Raw genomic sequence first — 13,103 nt, 5'->3', positions numbered from 1 at the left:
GCTTCTTCTGGTCTCGTGCTCGTGCTTTCTTCCTTGGGCCCCGCCTGGCCCAGTCGCCACCTGGTGTTGTCCCCTGGGCACCTGCTGTATCTAGCCTCTCCCGAGGTGTCTCGGCCTCCAGGACCCTGTCCTGAGCCTCCGTCTGACTCGGGGGGCCTCCGCTGGGCCTCATGGCACAGGGTCTGATCCTCATCTCTTTCTCCCCTGCTCGAGGGCTCCTGGGGGCAGGGACAGGTTCCTCCAGCGCCAGGTACCAGCTGGTGTTTGCTGAGTGTTTGTCCAAGGTCCAGGGTGTCCCCTTGATCATTCTGCATTTCTGCGGAGGTTTGTGGGGTGTGGGCGTTGTGCCCACATGTGCACCGACTGCAGATTCTGAGGGCACATCCTTTTCAGAAGCTTCCTGTCCGCACCACGGTGGGTAGATGCCAACCTGATCCCAGGCCTCCAAGGCCCTGTCCCGGTGAGCTGCTTGTGCCTGGGGGACCCGTCGCCCACTCTTTCCAGCCTGGAGCACATGGAAAATGGCTCCACGCTGTCCTCCTTAGAACCTCAGGACACATCCCTGTTTCCATGGCGATGTCAGTTTCTCATTCTGACTGCTCTTAAGGGATTATAATTCATTCTTTCGTACCTAGGTCTTGCACTCCGCCTTGTTCTGCCTCCAGAGCTCGGTGTCTTGGTGGGTCTCTGTTCATTTGTTATCTGCTGGGAAGTTGGATTGGGTCGGGCCTGGTTACTTCCTTCTCCCCGGACCAGGGGTTGTGTGCACAGAGGAGCCCGGGCTCTGTCAGAGCCGGTGTCAGCGACTTAGACTTCTGAGAGCTCTGCGGGCTGGAACCGTAGATTCAATGCCTCGGAGATGAACTGAGCTGCGGGGTCACGGACCCCAGGAGACCCGGAGGCAGGGTGGGTGCTGTCAGCTCACTGTGGGTCCTGTTCCGGGCTCCCCACTGGCAGCTGCACAAGCAACGGTAGTGTCTGAGCCTCAGTTTTTTCAACTTTAAAATAAAGTCTGCCCTGAGGCCGTGGGAAGAACTGGAGAAGGTGCTGGCAGTGCCCAGCCCAGGGTTGCCACCAGAGTCACATTACAGAGACAGCTGCCCTATGACTCATCTCCCACTTGTCTCTTAGGAAGTCATTCTGCACCCCGGCCATGTGTGCTACTCACTTGGTGGGAATTGGTGTGTCTGTCATTTCCCCAGGGCAGATGAACATAGAGCACAGGTGTTTGTGGGGACATGTATTCACAGTCCTCAGAGTGGCATGGCTGGGTCGTATGATAAGTGCATGTTTAACCTTCTAAGCAAATTGTTTCCACAGCAGCTGCTCCGTTTGCATTCCCTGCACTGAGCTGGGTGTGTTGTGGTTGCTCTTCCTCCTCGTCAGCTCGTGGGACTGTCAACTTTCACATTTTAGCCACTCCAGTAAGTGCATGGTGATACCTCGTGACTCACTGTGCATTTCTCTAATAACTCATGCTGCCCAGCATCTTTCCACGTGCTTATCCGCCAGCCGCATTATTTCTTTGGTAAAGCGGATGTTCAGTTATTTGGGCCATTTTCATTGCACTGTTTGTCCTTGTATTGAAGAAGTTTTAGGATTCATGTGTCTGGGTCCTAACCCTTTGTCATATGTGTATTTTGCAAACATTTTCTTCCAGACTGTGGCTTATAGCATACATTTTAAATATTGATGAAGTCTAGTTTATCCATATATATATATATATATATATATATTTTTTTTTTCCTTTGGGTCCATGCTTTTACGTCTTATCTGAGGGTCTTTTGACCAACCCAAAGTCACTAAGATTTTCTCCCGTTTTATGTTTTAGAGTTTACGTTTAGGTCTGCGATCCATTCTGAGCTCATTTTTGTCTGTGGTAGAGACGCCGCTTTGAGTGTAGACAAGCCAATGTGTTTGCCCAGCCCCCGCGCTGGGGCAGTGACAGCTGACAGACCAGGCCATCTGCCCAGGGTCTGGCTCCAGGGCATGGGAAGCCACACAAAGCCACAGGGCCGTGCTCTCAGCTGGTCTCCACAGGCAGCGATTGCCGCCACCTGGCCTCGAAGCCGAGACCACGTCACCGTGGTTTGCGCTCACGTGGCCGTGCCAGATTTGCCCGTCATTAACACCCATCACGGCTGCCTTAGACAGGGCTCCCAGTCCAGGCCTTTTGTCTCTGTCAAGTTGATGGAGATGGGTCTGTTTTTAGCCCGATGTGACGGCGGCAGGGTGCTCCTCACCCAGACGGGCGGACGCCCCTCCACCACCGCTGGTGATGAAATGCCAAGCTTGTGATTTAGTTGAATCGGCTCAGGAAGTTTACATGTGGAGCTGGGTTGGACGATCTGAATTTTAACAAGTCACCCCCTGTGAAGCAGGAGGTGCAATGCAGCCGTGTGTTTGGGTCCCAACAGAATCACTCCCATGCTCATCCTTGGAGGAGGGTACGGGGCAGCCCCGGGAGAGCTGGTCACCTAGCTTTCGGAGACCGAGGGCTCGTGCTTGTCCAGGAGCTCAACCCTCCCGCCATCTCCTTCCCTGCAAACTTCAGTGTTCACGACGTGAGACATATAGAAACCAGGGCCATGTGCATTTCTTTGAAAATAAAACCAGTTTGGTTGATGAAAGTGACCTTGAATGAAACTAACATCTCTGTTGAAACACTCGGTCGCGTCTCACCTGGCTAAGCTTTATTTTGGGGGCTCCATTCAGATAAGTTAAGCACGTCTGTGGGGTGCCTTTCCTTCCCTGTGCTAAGAACCCCTGTGTGCCGGGCCTTGCCCATGCACCCCCAGGTTGCCACCAGTGTGCACTGCTCCCCACAAGCCCCCTCCCCACTCACATGCCACTGCAGCTAAGAGTGAACCCAGGCCTGCCCCGCCCAGGCTTGGGCCCACTCTGACCGTCTGTCTCAGAGGAAGGGTCACCATGGTTCACCGCGGATTTTGTGATTGACCCTGGCCGAGGCCGGCCAGCAGCACGGGGAGCCTCTGATCAGACCCCCTCGATGCTGCAGTGTCGTCTGTCTGGTGCAGGATGTATGGCCATCATGGAGTTTCTTGCCCTTGACCCTGTGCCTGGGAGGGTGGACGAGGGTGCTGGGCTGGGGGAGGCATGTTTGAGAATGTTCTCATGCTTTGAACATAAGGATTCTGCCTGGCCGGTGTGGCTCAGTGGCTGAGCGTCAACCCTGCACTAAGAGGTCACCGGTTCGATTCCCGGTCAGGGCACATGTGGGGGGCATGCAGGAGGCAACCAAGCAATGTTCTCTCTCATTGGTGTTTCTCTCTCCCTCTCCCTCTGCCTGTGGGGCTAGGGGGGCATTTGGGGTGAGAAGCGAGGTGAGCTGGTCTCAGAGCTGACGGGAGTGGCGGGGTCGGGGTGGCGTGGGACCTGACTGCCGTGGGGGTCTGGGCAGGGAGACGCCTGTGGTTTCTGCACCCGGGAGTGGCGGCGTCATCCTCCTCGGCTGCCGTGTGTGACGTTACCAGCTGTACAGTGGTTCCCAAGTGACGTGCCTGGGCTGTCTCCAGACTTCACGACCCAGCGGGCCCAGGCTGCTCAGGACCCGAGAGTTTGAACTGGTTTTCTGCCCGCCGCCCAGGGAAATGGGAAGGGCTCACTGGCCCGGAGACGGGGTCCCAGACTGGTCCCTGAAATGGGACGGGAAACGGGCCGGGCCTGCGTGTTCCTGGGTTTCCTGAGATTCTTACCAGGGCCCCGTCGGACCAAACGTCGAAGCCACTGCCCTGGGTGAGGGTGGGGGTGCCGCAATCGTGCATTTGAGAACCAGGTGCAAGGGCTGGGGGGGCAGACTGCAGGTTCATCCAGAGTGGGGGGTGGGGGTGCTGCAGGGTCCGTGGCTCTTGCAGACTCGGGCCCTATGCCAGGGTCCCCAAGGCATGCAGGGTCCCACAGAGATGCTTTCATTTCCTGTAAGATCAGAAGAAGAATGCATTTTTAGGTCAAGGGAACGTGTTGATACATAATAGGAATACGTTATTCTTTATACCAATGCGACCGTGAACTAGAACGGTTAACGTTTTTACGAAGGAAGTGGCCCATGAAGGCCCAGACGCCTCAGGCCCCCAGAAGTCGCCTGGCCCCCCAGACGGCTGAGAGGAAGCGTCTCAGGCATGGGGACCGGTCTCTCCAGCTCTCCGGGGAAGATAAATTAGTCTTCGAAGGGCTCGGATGGGCCCCGAGGGGCTTCTTCCCGAGCCGGGGTCTGACCAGCAGGCGCCTTTTCCTGACAGTCCTAAGACTGGCCTTGGGGTGCCGGCCTGTCTGGACTCGGGGCGGCCCTGGGACCTTGTGCAGGGCTGTGGTGGCCCAACCTCGGCCTTCCCAGGAGGCTGCAGCCACGGGCCCCGGACCCTTCACCTGCCGTGACTTTGTCCCCCGCTCCTCCGCGCTGATGTCACGGCACCCCTTCCAAAGAGAGGAAGAGCAGGTGGCCTTGTGGCTGGGGGCTGGCGGGGAGGCGGGGAGGGCCCTGGAGCCTGGGGAGGGGGGTCTGTTTTAAAAACAGCATCAGCCGTTCCCACCCCTCCAGGAGGTCCCCGGGCAGTTTGTGTGTTGTGAGGCGGGGACATCACGGTTCATCCAGTCACCTTTATTGCCATAAATAGATGGGAAATCGCAGGCTGGCCAGAGCGGCAGCTGAAACAGCGATGGCAGGAAAAAGAGAATCTTGTCGTTTCATTGGTCGTTTTACTTGCAGTGACTATTAAAAAGGAGCGATGGGTGAAATTAAAATTCACTGAGGTTATGAGAACCGCAGAGTACATAACATTTCCACAGGACAGCTGGGCAGAAACGCGTGCCCGCACCCCCCATGGAAACACACGCCCCCTCAAAGGGGTTTGATGAGAAAGCGGCGTCTTCCACGGATCGGCAGAGCCCCTACCCTCGGTCCTGCTGGCTGCGCTTGGCGTAGAGGGTCCTTTCGCATCTGGGCTCCCAGCTCTCTCTGAAACATCGGGTTCGTGCCTCGGAGAGGTGCCCGATGGGTGGAGGGGCTGGGCTGTCACCTGTCTGAGCCCAGGGCCGGACCCCAGAATTCCCTGAGGCGGAACCTGGGAGGGAGTAAGTGGGGGACCTCTGAGGAGCCTCCCCATGCCTCTGGGGGCGGATCACCACACAGAGTGGTTAAGCCACACAAATGACCACTCTCGGTTCCGCAGTCGGAGGTCCGAGGTCGCGGGCGGCTCGGTGCCCTGGGCCCGGAGGCAGAGGCCGTGCCAGCCCGTCTCCCAGCTGCCGGCAGCCCCGGGCCCTCCTCGGCTCGTGGTGACCATCTTCTCCCTGTGTCTTCACCGCGTCCTCCCTCTGTCTCCGTCCACCCTCCCCTTCCTGCAAGGACACTGCCGTCGGCTTATGGAAACACCTCACTTTAATTTCCCTATTTTTTTTTATCTTCACTTGAGGATATTTTTTCCATTAATTTGTTTTTTTCTTTTTAGAGAGAGTGGGAGGGAGGGAGAGAGAGAGGAAGGGGCAGAGAGAGAGAAACGTCCATGTGAGAGAGACACATCAGTTGGTGGCCTTCTGCACGGGGATCGAACCTGCAACCCAGGTACGTGCCCTCGGCAGGGAATCGAACCCGAGACCCTTTGGTGCATGGGCTGACGCTCTGACCACGGAGCCACACGGGTCAGGGTGATTCCCGTTTTTAAACAAGGTCACAGGTACCAGGGGTTAGGACTGCCACATCTTTTGGGGAACATGATTCACCCCACAACAGGAATGGTCATGGGTGGTCTTTCCCGTGCTCTGGCCGAGCCCAGGCGCCACCGGAGGGGACTCTGGAAATGGAGCTGGGTTCCCCAGGTGGGCACGGCAGAGGGGGGCAGGAATGGTTGGTCGTTAGCCGTTCATGCCATTCATCCCTCCCCAGGCTCCTCTCTGTCCACCCTGCCTGTCCCCAGAGACAGAGCAGACACCAGCGGCCCTGCCCTCAGGGCCCTGCGCTCTCTGGGAGGAAGGGACCAGAGGAAACGGATAAGTACCACGCGTGTGGGGGATCGGGGCCCGCTGCCTGGGCGCTGTCACAGCAACACGAGCGGGTGATGTGAACAAGGAGAGGTATTCTGCCCCGGTCAGGAGACAGGAGCTGGGGTCAGGGTGTCGGCAGGGCTGAGGGCTGCACTCCTGCCTGCCCAGCCTCTGGGGGCTGGCTGAACCCCCCCACCTGCCTGCGCCTCCCGTGGCCATCTGCACCAGCTCGCGTCTGCTTCCTGAGGACGCTTGTCATTGGGTGTAGGGCTTGTCCTGCTGTCCAGCATGATCTCATCTCTGGGTCTCCAGTTCTGTCCTCAAAGGCCCCTTTTCCCAAATGAGGGCACAGGCTCCTGGTGGACGGCCTTTGGGGGGCGGCATTTAACCCACTGCCTCCAGGGCCCGCGGGAACTTAGAGGTGGGGAGGGTTCCGGAAGTCTCCCCAGACAGAGGTGCCCTCAGTGAGTCTGGGAGGAGCAGAGCGTGCCGGGGAGGGGCGCGGGGAGGCCGAGGAGGTTAGGGGACAAGCGGACGGCGGAGCGGAGGGGAGTCCCACCCGGGAGCACAGGAGCCTGTGGAGGTGCGCGGCTGTGCGGCGGGCCTGACGGAGCAGCCCGTCCAGGTGTCTGTCCGTGTGCGTGTCCCTTGCGTCCCTCACTGCTCCCAGCCCTGCCACGTGTGTGGAGGGTACCCGCTGAGCTGCGGCCGCATCCAGGAGGCAGGCAGCCCGTGCAGTGGCGTTGAGCCCTTGTCAGTAAATCATTCTCGTGTAGCTTGCGGGTCGCATGAGGGCCCTCAGAGGGCTGGCGCCACGACCAGACACTGGAACTATAAAACGAGCCGTGGACAGCCGGGCGGAAGGCCTGACGGCACCTTGCAGGTCACAGCAAGCTCTGGGGTGGGCGGTGGGGGAGGGGTGCTGCTCCTGTGGCCCCTGGCAGCCCCGCCCGCAGACGGCTCCCGGGACCACCGAGGCCGAGGAAGGCCTGTCGGAACCCGCGCCCCGTGCTGGAGCAGTGGGTTCGTGGGCAGCCAGCACCGGGGTCCAGGGGCCCCGCGTCCCGCGGGGGGAGGCAGCCTTGGGCGTTCACTGGGCGCCCACGGGGGCTGAAGCTCGGGAGGAGTTTGGTCACAGTGGCAGCAGGAAGCACACCTGGCCGCCCTCTGGCCCCACGCTGTCCGGCTAACCTGGGACGAACCGCAGAAGGGCTCCTTTCTCCCATTCGTCCCTGGAGGGAGTCCCGCGGCTGAGCTGGAGGCCCTGCCCTGCCGTGTCTGACCCGCGTGACCCGGGTCCTGGCCTCGGGAGCCCGCACGCTCACCAGCTCAGCGGGTGACGGTGGTGCCCTCTTGAGGGAAGAAGGGGACTCGCGACTGGTGGCTGGGACATTGCCTCTGCCTGGCTTCATTGCCTTCACCATGGGGTACAGCTCTGGGACATAACAGAAGACCAGTCCGTCCCCCGACGGGCTGTTTGTGTGGCGGTGGGGAGGAGCTCCTGTGAGCTGTGCTGGGAGGGGGAAGCGCAGGGTCTGGGGCGGTGGAGGGGATATTGAACCCGGGGGAGGGGTCTGGAGACTTCCGGGGGGTGGTGTCCTTTAGACTGAGGTCTGACAGTTGAGGAGGAGCTAACTGAGGAATTGGGGTGGGGTGGGGAAGAGGGTCCTGGGTGAGGGACAGCTTGTGCAAAGGCCTGGAATGGCTGGAGCTTCGAAGGGGGGTGGACATGAGTGGAGACTGTTCCCCAGAAGGGAGCGGGCAGGGGCAGTGGTTGCTTGGTGATGGTCCGGGGGCAGAATTGGTCCATTAGGCAGAAGTTATTAGTGCTGAGTTAGGGGATGAGCTCCCCAGCCCTTGAGGTGTGCAAGCAGAGAGAGCAGCCCTGGCTGCAGGTGCTTGATACGGATGTTGGGCTGAGGGTTTCACTCTTGATGGACTTTGAGGTTCCTTCCAGCTGTCACACTCTGGCTCCCGGAAGTCCCTCTGGGAACAGCGAGGCTATAAAATATAAATCAATAGGTTAAAAGACACCCGTCTGCTGTCTTCTGGGCGCTGTCATCCTGCGGCCTTCCTCCGCCTTCAGAGGTTTCCCCGGGCCGGCGCCTGGCGGGAGAGAGCGCTCTGTTCCCCAGCAGGGGGCCCGCACCTGCTCTGCCCTGCCACGATGCTTTTAATCATCGCTGCCTCTGAAATGCACACTGTCCCCTCTCGGTTGACATCCCTGCTCACATCTTCCCTGTTTCATCACCAGCCAAAGAAAGATGGGCCAGCAGCAGCCACGCCCGGGCAGAGCCAAGCGTGGCGGTGGCCAGTGGGCTGACTCCGAATCACCAGGCGGATGGCTGTGCTGGGAGCCAGGGGGTGCTCCCCCTTTACTTCTCGGGGTTCCCATGGCAACGGGAGGGTTCGGAGCAGCTCACAGGCACCGTGAATGAAAGGAGATTTGATGTGCGGGAAAAGGCAGCGGCTGGGGTAGTAACGGGGGAGCGCTCTGCCCCCCCACCCTGCAGGCGAACCCTCATCTCCTTGTTCTTATGCATGGTTTTGAAGAACTGTGGGGTGCTCTCAAACACCTGTACCTTCATTTTTATAAAGAGCTGAGGTTTTTGCACAGGCCTGCGGCGCAAACGGCTTTGTTGGGGTGGGGGTGAAGCGCTTCGACGGCGAAGAGTGGGCGCCGCGGTGACTGTGGACCACCGCCAGCTGTCTGAGCTGTCCGGCTCGCCCCGCGCACCCGCGGCCCTGACTGCCCTCGCCACCACTCAGGAAGTCCGGAGCAGCCTCGGCCGGAGTGCTCTCCCAGGTGCCAGGGGGCAGGGCCCCGCCCCGAAGCCTGGCACTTCTGTCCTGCACTCACCCTCGGGGCCCTGTGACCTCAGCTGCAGGTGGTCCAGGGCTGGGTTTGAACGACTCCCGCTGAGCGGCAGCTCCTGGGTGGACCTCACAGGACCGAGCTGTCCCCCGACATTCTGAAGGGCAGAAGCAGGTTCTCAGGGCAGAACAAGCTCCGTGTCTGAGGGCTCTGGGGCAGGTGGCCCGAGCTCCCCAGGAACGCCTGGGGTGCTGGCACCCCAGAGACCCCAAATCCTGGGGGTACGGGGAGTGTCACTAGATCCCTCTTCGAGAACCTCGAAACTCACTGATCTCTGCCTTTTCCTTCTGTTGCCACCACAGGTGATCCTGATCCTCACGAAGTACTACCACGCGGACACCGAGAAGGTGCTGGAAAGTTCTCTGTGGCGGTGAGTCAGCCTGAGGGTGGGCTCGCTCCTGTGCGTCTCTGGGGCTGGGTGGCCCTGCCGGTGGGCAGCCTGGCCACCTTCCTTCGGCTGGAAGATGCAAATAGGTACACACGACGCTTCGGGACAGACAGCCATTCAGAGAGCTGCTCCCACCCCCCCAAACTGGCTTCTGTTGCGAATTCAGGTCAGAGCACAATTCCCTTGGCTCGAGCTCTGAGCCCGGGCCCAGCTCCTGGGCTCCACCCGCCACGCCGAGGGCCCATTGTCCGGGCAGCTTCCTTTCTTCCAGGCTCAGCCAATGAGCTCGGGAAAGACATAGCCCAGGGCGACGGGCGATCTCTTTATTTGTGGAACATGAACGTGGTCCAAGAATGTCAGGCAGCCCTTTGATGTTCCCAACCAGGCGGGCGAGTAGGGGGATTTGAGGAAGCGTTTCGGTGATTATCGTCCCCAATATTTCCATCTGCTGCCCCGGGAGGGGCAGAGGGCTGGCTCCCAGGTCCCGGGCTGTGGCTGACTCGCTGGGCAAGGGCTGCTTCCTCTGTGGGCCCCCACATTCCTACGGAACCGTTTGGTGTCCAAGATGTGTTTCTCAAGTAATAATTCATTTTTAAAAACCCGAAATCCACAAAAAAGGAAAACCCACCCAGACCTGCTGGCGAGGCCCGCGGGCTGTGTGCAGACACCGTGAGTGGACTGATTTGCGGCTTTGGCTCCGCGGGAGGGCCCGATGGTCCGCCGCGTCCTGTCGAGGCCTTTCCGGGATGCTCTGGGAAGCTGCTGGAATGGCGCCTTCCGCGGGTCCTGTCTGCTGTGCAAGGAGCCGTGTCGCCACGGGCCGGCGAGTGGGTCGCCTGCGGTGCTGGCGAGGCCGAGGCTGGGCACCGCGCTACTGGCACTGCCCTGGCCTCTCACCCCTGCACCCAGCCTGCCCTCCGTGCCCACTGGCCCCCCCCTCTCACCAGCCGGCTCCTTCCGGCCTCGGGGACGGAGCCAGCCACCGCCATGGTCCGAGAAAGAGGACAGCCGGTTCCCTGCCCGCCCCACTTTATGTCCTGGTGGTCTTCATCTTGTGCCTCGAAGCCCCGCCCAGGAGCCCTCGGAGGGGCGCTCTCCCTCCGGTGCTGGGAGGCGGCTTGTTGGGCACGGGGGCAGGAGACGGTGTGCGGGCAACAGGGCCCCTGAGCTCGGCTGCTTTGTGAGGGTCTGTGTCTCAGATTTCGGGGAGGCTCCTGGGGCGGGCCAGCTCGTGGTGGGGCACCCTCTTGCTAGGTGGATGGTTGGAGGATGGGGCCCTCTGGCTAAGGAGTGGACAGACACTTGAGCCCTGTCTGCCCCAAGCAGGACCCTGAGCTCCCTTGTGTGCCCACTCCTGTGGGTGGGGGAGCCTGAAGGGCCGAGGTCCGCAGTGCCGCTGGCCGGGCAGCCCAGAAGGCCGGTCCCTGCAGCATCTCGGCGTGGCCAGGACAGGAAGCGAGATGGCCTTAAACACTGTCTGCATAGCTAATGGGCCCTCCGGGTGTGACCTCTGCTGATACCCAGGAAGTTGTTGGGCGCAGTTAGGATTTGCTGCGGTCCTTGTGGGAGCGGGGGTGTGGTGGGGCCAGCCTCGGGCCAGCCTCGTGGCCTCGTGTACAGGCGTCAGACTGAGCATTCTTCAGAAGCAGGTTGGGGGAGCCTAACCCTAGCCCAGCCCTCAGTCTCCTGACCTGTGGAATGGGGATAAAATATCCCGAGTTGGGGGTTGTGAGGATTGAATGAGATAACATATGATACATCCCAGAACGGTGCACCATCTAAGCTTGTTTTTTTTGCCAGACAAAATCAATAGCTTCTAATTTCCCGTGTTCCTTTCTCATCACCGTCTTTATACTCAGAAGCTTCCTCTCCTTTATTAACACACTGCGTACCGCACAGAACTCTCTAAGACGTACGCCGGGGACCGCACGTTGTTGGGCAAACTGCACGTTAGGCTCTGAGCTCGCTCAGTTGAACAGCAGACACCCCTTCCCCAGCTACCTCAGGAACATAGGACCGTGTGTTGTTTTCCGAACTTCGACCCTCAGGGCGAAGAGTCACAAATACGATAATCCTGTATTACCCGGAGTTTCAGAATCTGAAATAGCTAATGCAAGGGCAAACCCGAGTTAACTCGTGCGCGGTCCGCAGCGTTTGGGCAGGAAAACCCGAGTTAACTCCTGGGCGGTCAAAAACGTGTTAACAATACACAGAAGTATCAGGCTTTCGAGAAAGTTCACGCACGACCCCACCCGTTGGGTGCAATAGTTCCTTTGTTTCTTATCTTTCCCCCCCTCTAATCCTCACCAGAGGACATGTTGTTATTGATGTTCTTAGAGAGAGGAAGGGAGAGAGGAGTTATCGATGTGAGAGAGAAACGCCAATTGGTTGCCTCCTGTATGCGCCCTGGCCAGGGTTTGACCCCGCAACCTAGGTGTGTGCCCTGCCTGGGAATGAAACCCGAAACCTTTTGGGGTACCGGATGATGCCCCGACCACGGAGCCACCCAACCAGGGCTGTCCTGTCTCTTTTATGCCGCCGTGTCTGTGTAGTTGGACACAGCGAGGTCCGCGTTCCTCCTGCGCCATGGGATGTGTCCGGTGTCCCCTGCTGTGTCTTCTCTGTGTCATCATGTCTGCCGGATCCTGGCCCCCTGAGTCGATTCATTCCGATGCTTAGCTATGATGCCGCCATAAAAAATGTAGGCATGTCATTTGCCTTCTCATCGTGTTCCCGGGGATGAACCCCGGGGGGTCCATCACTGAGCCTCGAGCGAGCAGATGTGCAGAGGGCGGGCCTGCTGCAGGAGGAATGCGAGCCTCCCCCGGGCCGGCGCCTGCCTCCTGCCAGGCCTGACCTTCCCACGCGCGAGTCCGGGGCCCAGACAGCCCGCGTGGGTGTTCACGCGCACCCCCTTGATTCCCGGTGAGGGGAGCAGTCCGGTGTTCATTACCCATCCCATTTTCTCTCCTGATTATCTGCTCACCTCCTGTCTGCTGGGACTCGTGTTCGTATTGTTAGGGGGGCAAGACTGCCCTGGTTTCTGGTGGGGATGCTACCGGCCCTGTGTGTCGTTCAGGGCCCGTGGGGGTGGAGGCCCAGCGCTGGTGCGGTGATGTCAGAACAGCAGGGGTCTGGGGGCGTCCTGAGGCAGAGGGAGCCCACCTTGGCCTGCCTTTCCACGGGGCAGCCCTGGGACTGTCTGACCTCACGCTGAGGGGATCTGAAATGAGCCCAGTCCCAGGGCCCAGCTGGCACTGTGCCTGTGCCACCTCTGAACCAGGAGGTGTCCGCCCACGCTGCACCCGCACACCTGACCTTGGGCGGACCTTCAGCCAGAGGCAGCCCCGGAGCTCTGGCGGCGGGGGTGGCCTCGGGGGTCCTCTGAGTGCCTTGGTAGAGTCCCATCCCTGTGTCGGGGTGGGGGTGGGGGTTCTCTTCCTTCTACCTTCACCTTGATCATGAAATCGTTACCGTTTTCAGCAAGTGCAGAAGGTAGTTAACGGGTGTCCAGGTGCCAGAGACTATGGTGCTCCCCGGGTAATCCGAGCATCTACTCCTTCCCAGCCTCCCTTGAGGGTGTTTTGGGGTCACGTAATTGGTTTGGGCCCATGGGTGGTGGTTGGGGATGATGTGGTGAAGCCAGTGAAATGTGGGCCTCAGCGGTTCCGGCAGCAGAACCTGGTCTAGCCAGGGCTGTTCCCGGGCTGTCAGAGCTGTTCATGTCTTTCTGTTCGGGGGCCCCCATCTCTGAAAGAAATGCAGCGCGCCCAGCCACTGTGGCTCTGGTGGAGCGTCGCCCCTGCACCAATGTTGCCGGTTCGATTCCCGGTCAGGGCA

At 59.9% G+C, this 13,103-nt stretch overlaps 1 protein-coding gene across 1 annotated transcript in view; it reads left to right on the top strand.

Annotated features, from left to right (window-relative positions):
* Nucleotides 1-13,103, top strand: part of SORCS2 (sortilin related VPS10 domain containing receptor 2) — a 343,880-nt gene that overhangs the window by 130,531 nt on the left and 200,246 nt on the right. The window contains exon 2 of the mRNA XM_036246746.1: nucleotides 9,178-9,245. Within this exon, the coding sequence (XP_036102639.1) occupies nucleotides 9,178-9,245 (68 nt within the window). The remainder of the gene's footprint in view (nucleotides 1-9,177; nucleotides 9,246-13,103) is intronic.

This window comes from Molossus molossus, unplaced genomic scaffold (assembly GCF_014108415.1).
Source record: "Molossus molossus isolate mMolMol1 unplaced genomic scaffold, mMolMol1.p scaffold_m16_p_1, whole genome shotgun sequence".
NCBI lineage: Eukaryota > Metazoa > Chordata > Mammalia > Chiroptera > Molossidae > Molossus > Molossus molossus.
This window is presented reverse-complemented; position numbering and strand designations above follow the sequence as displayed.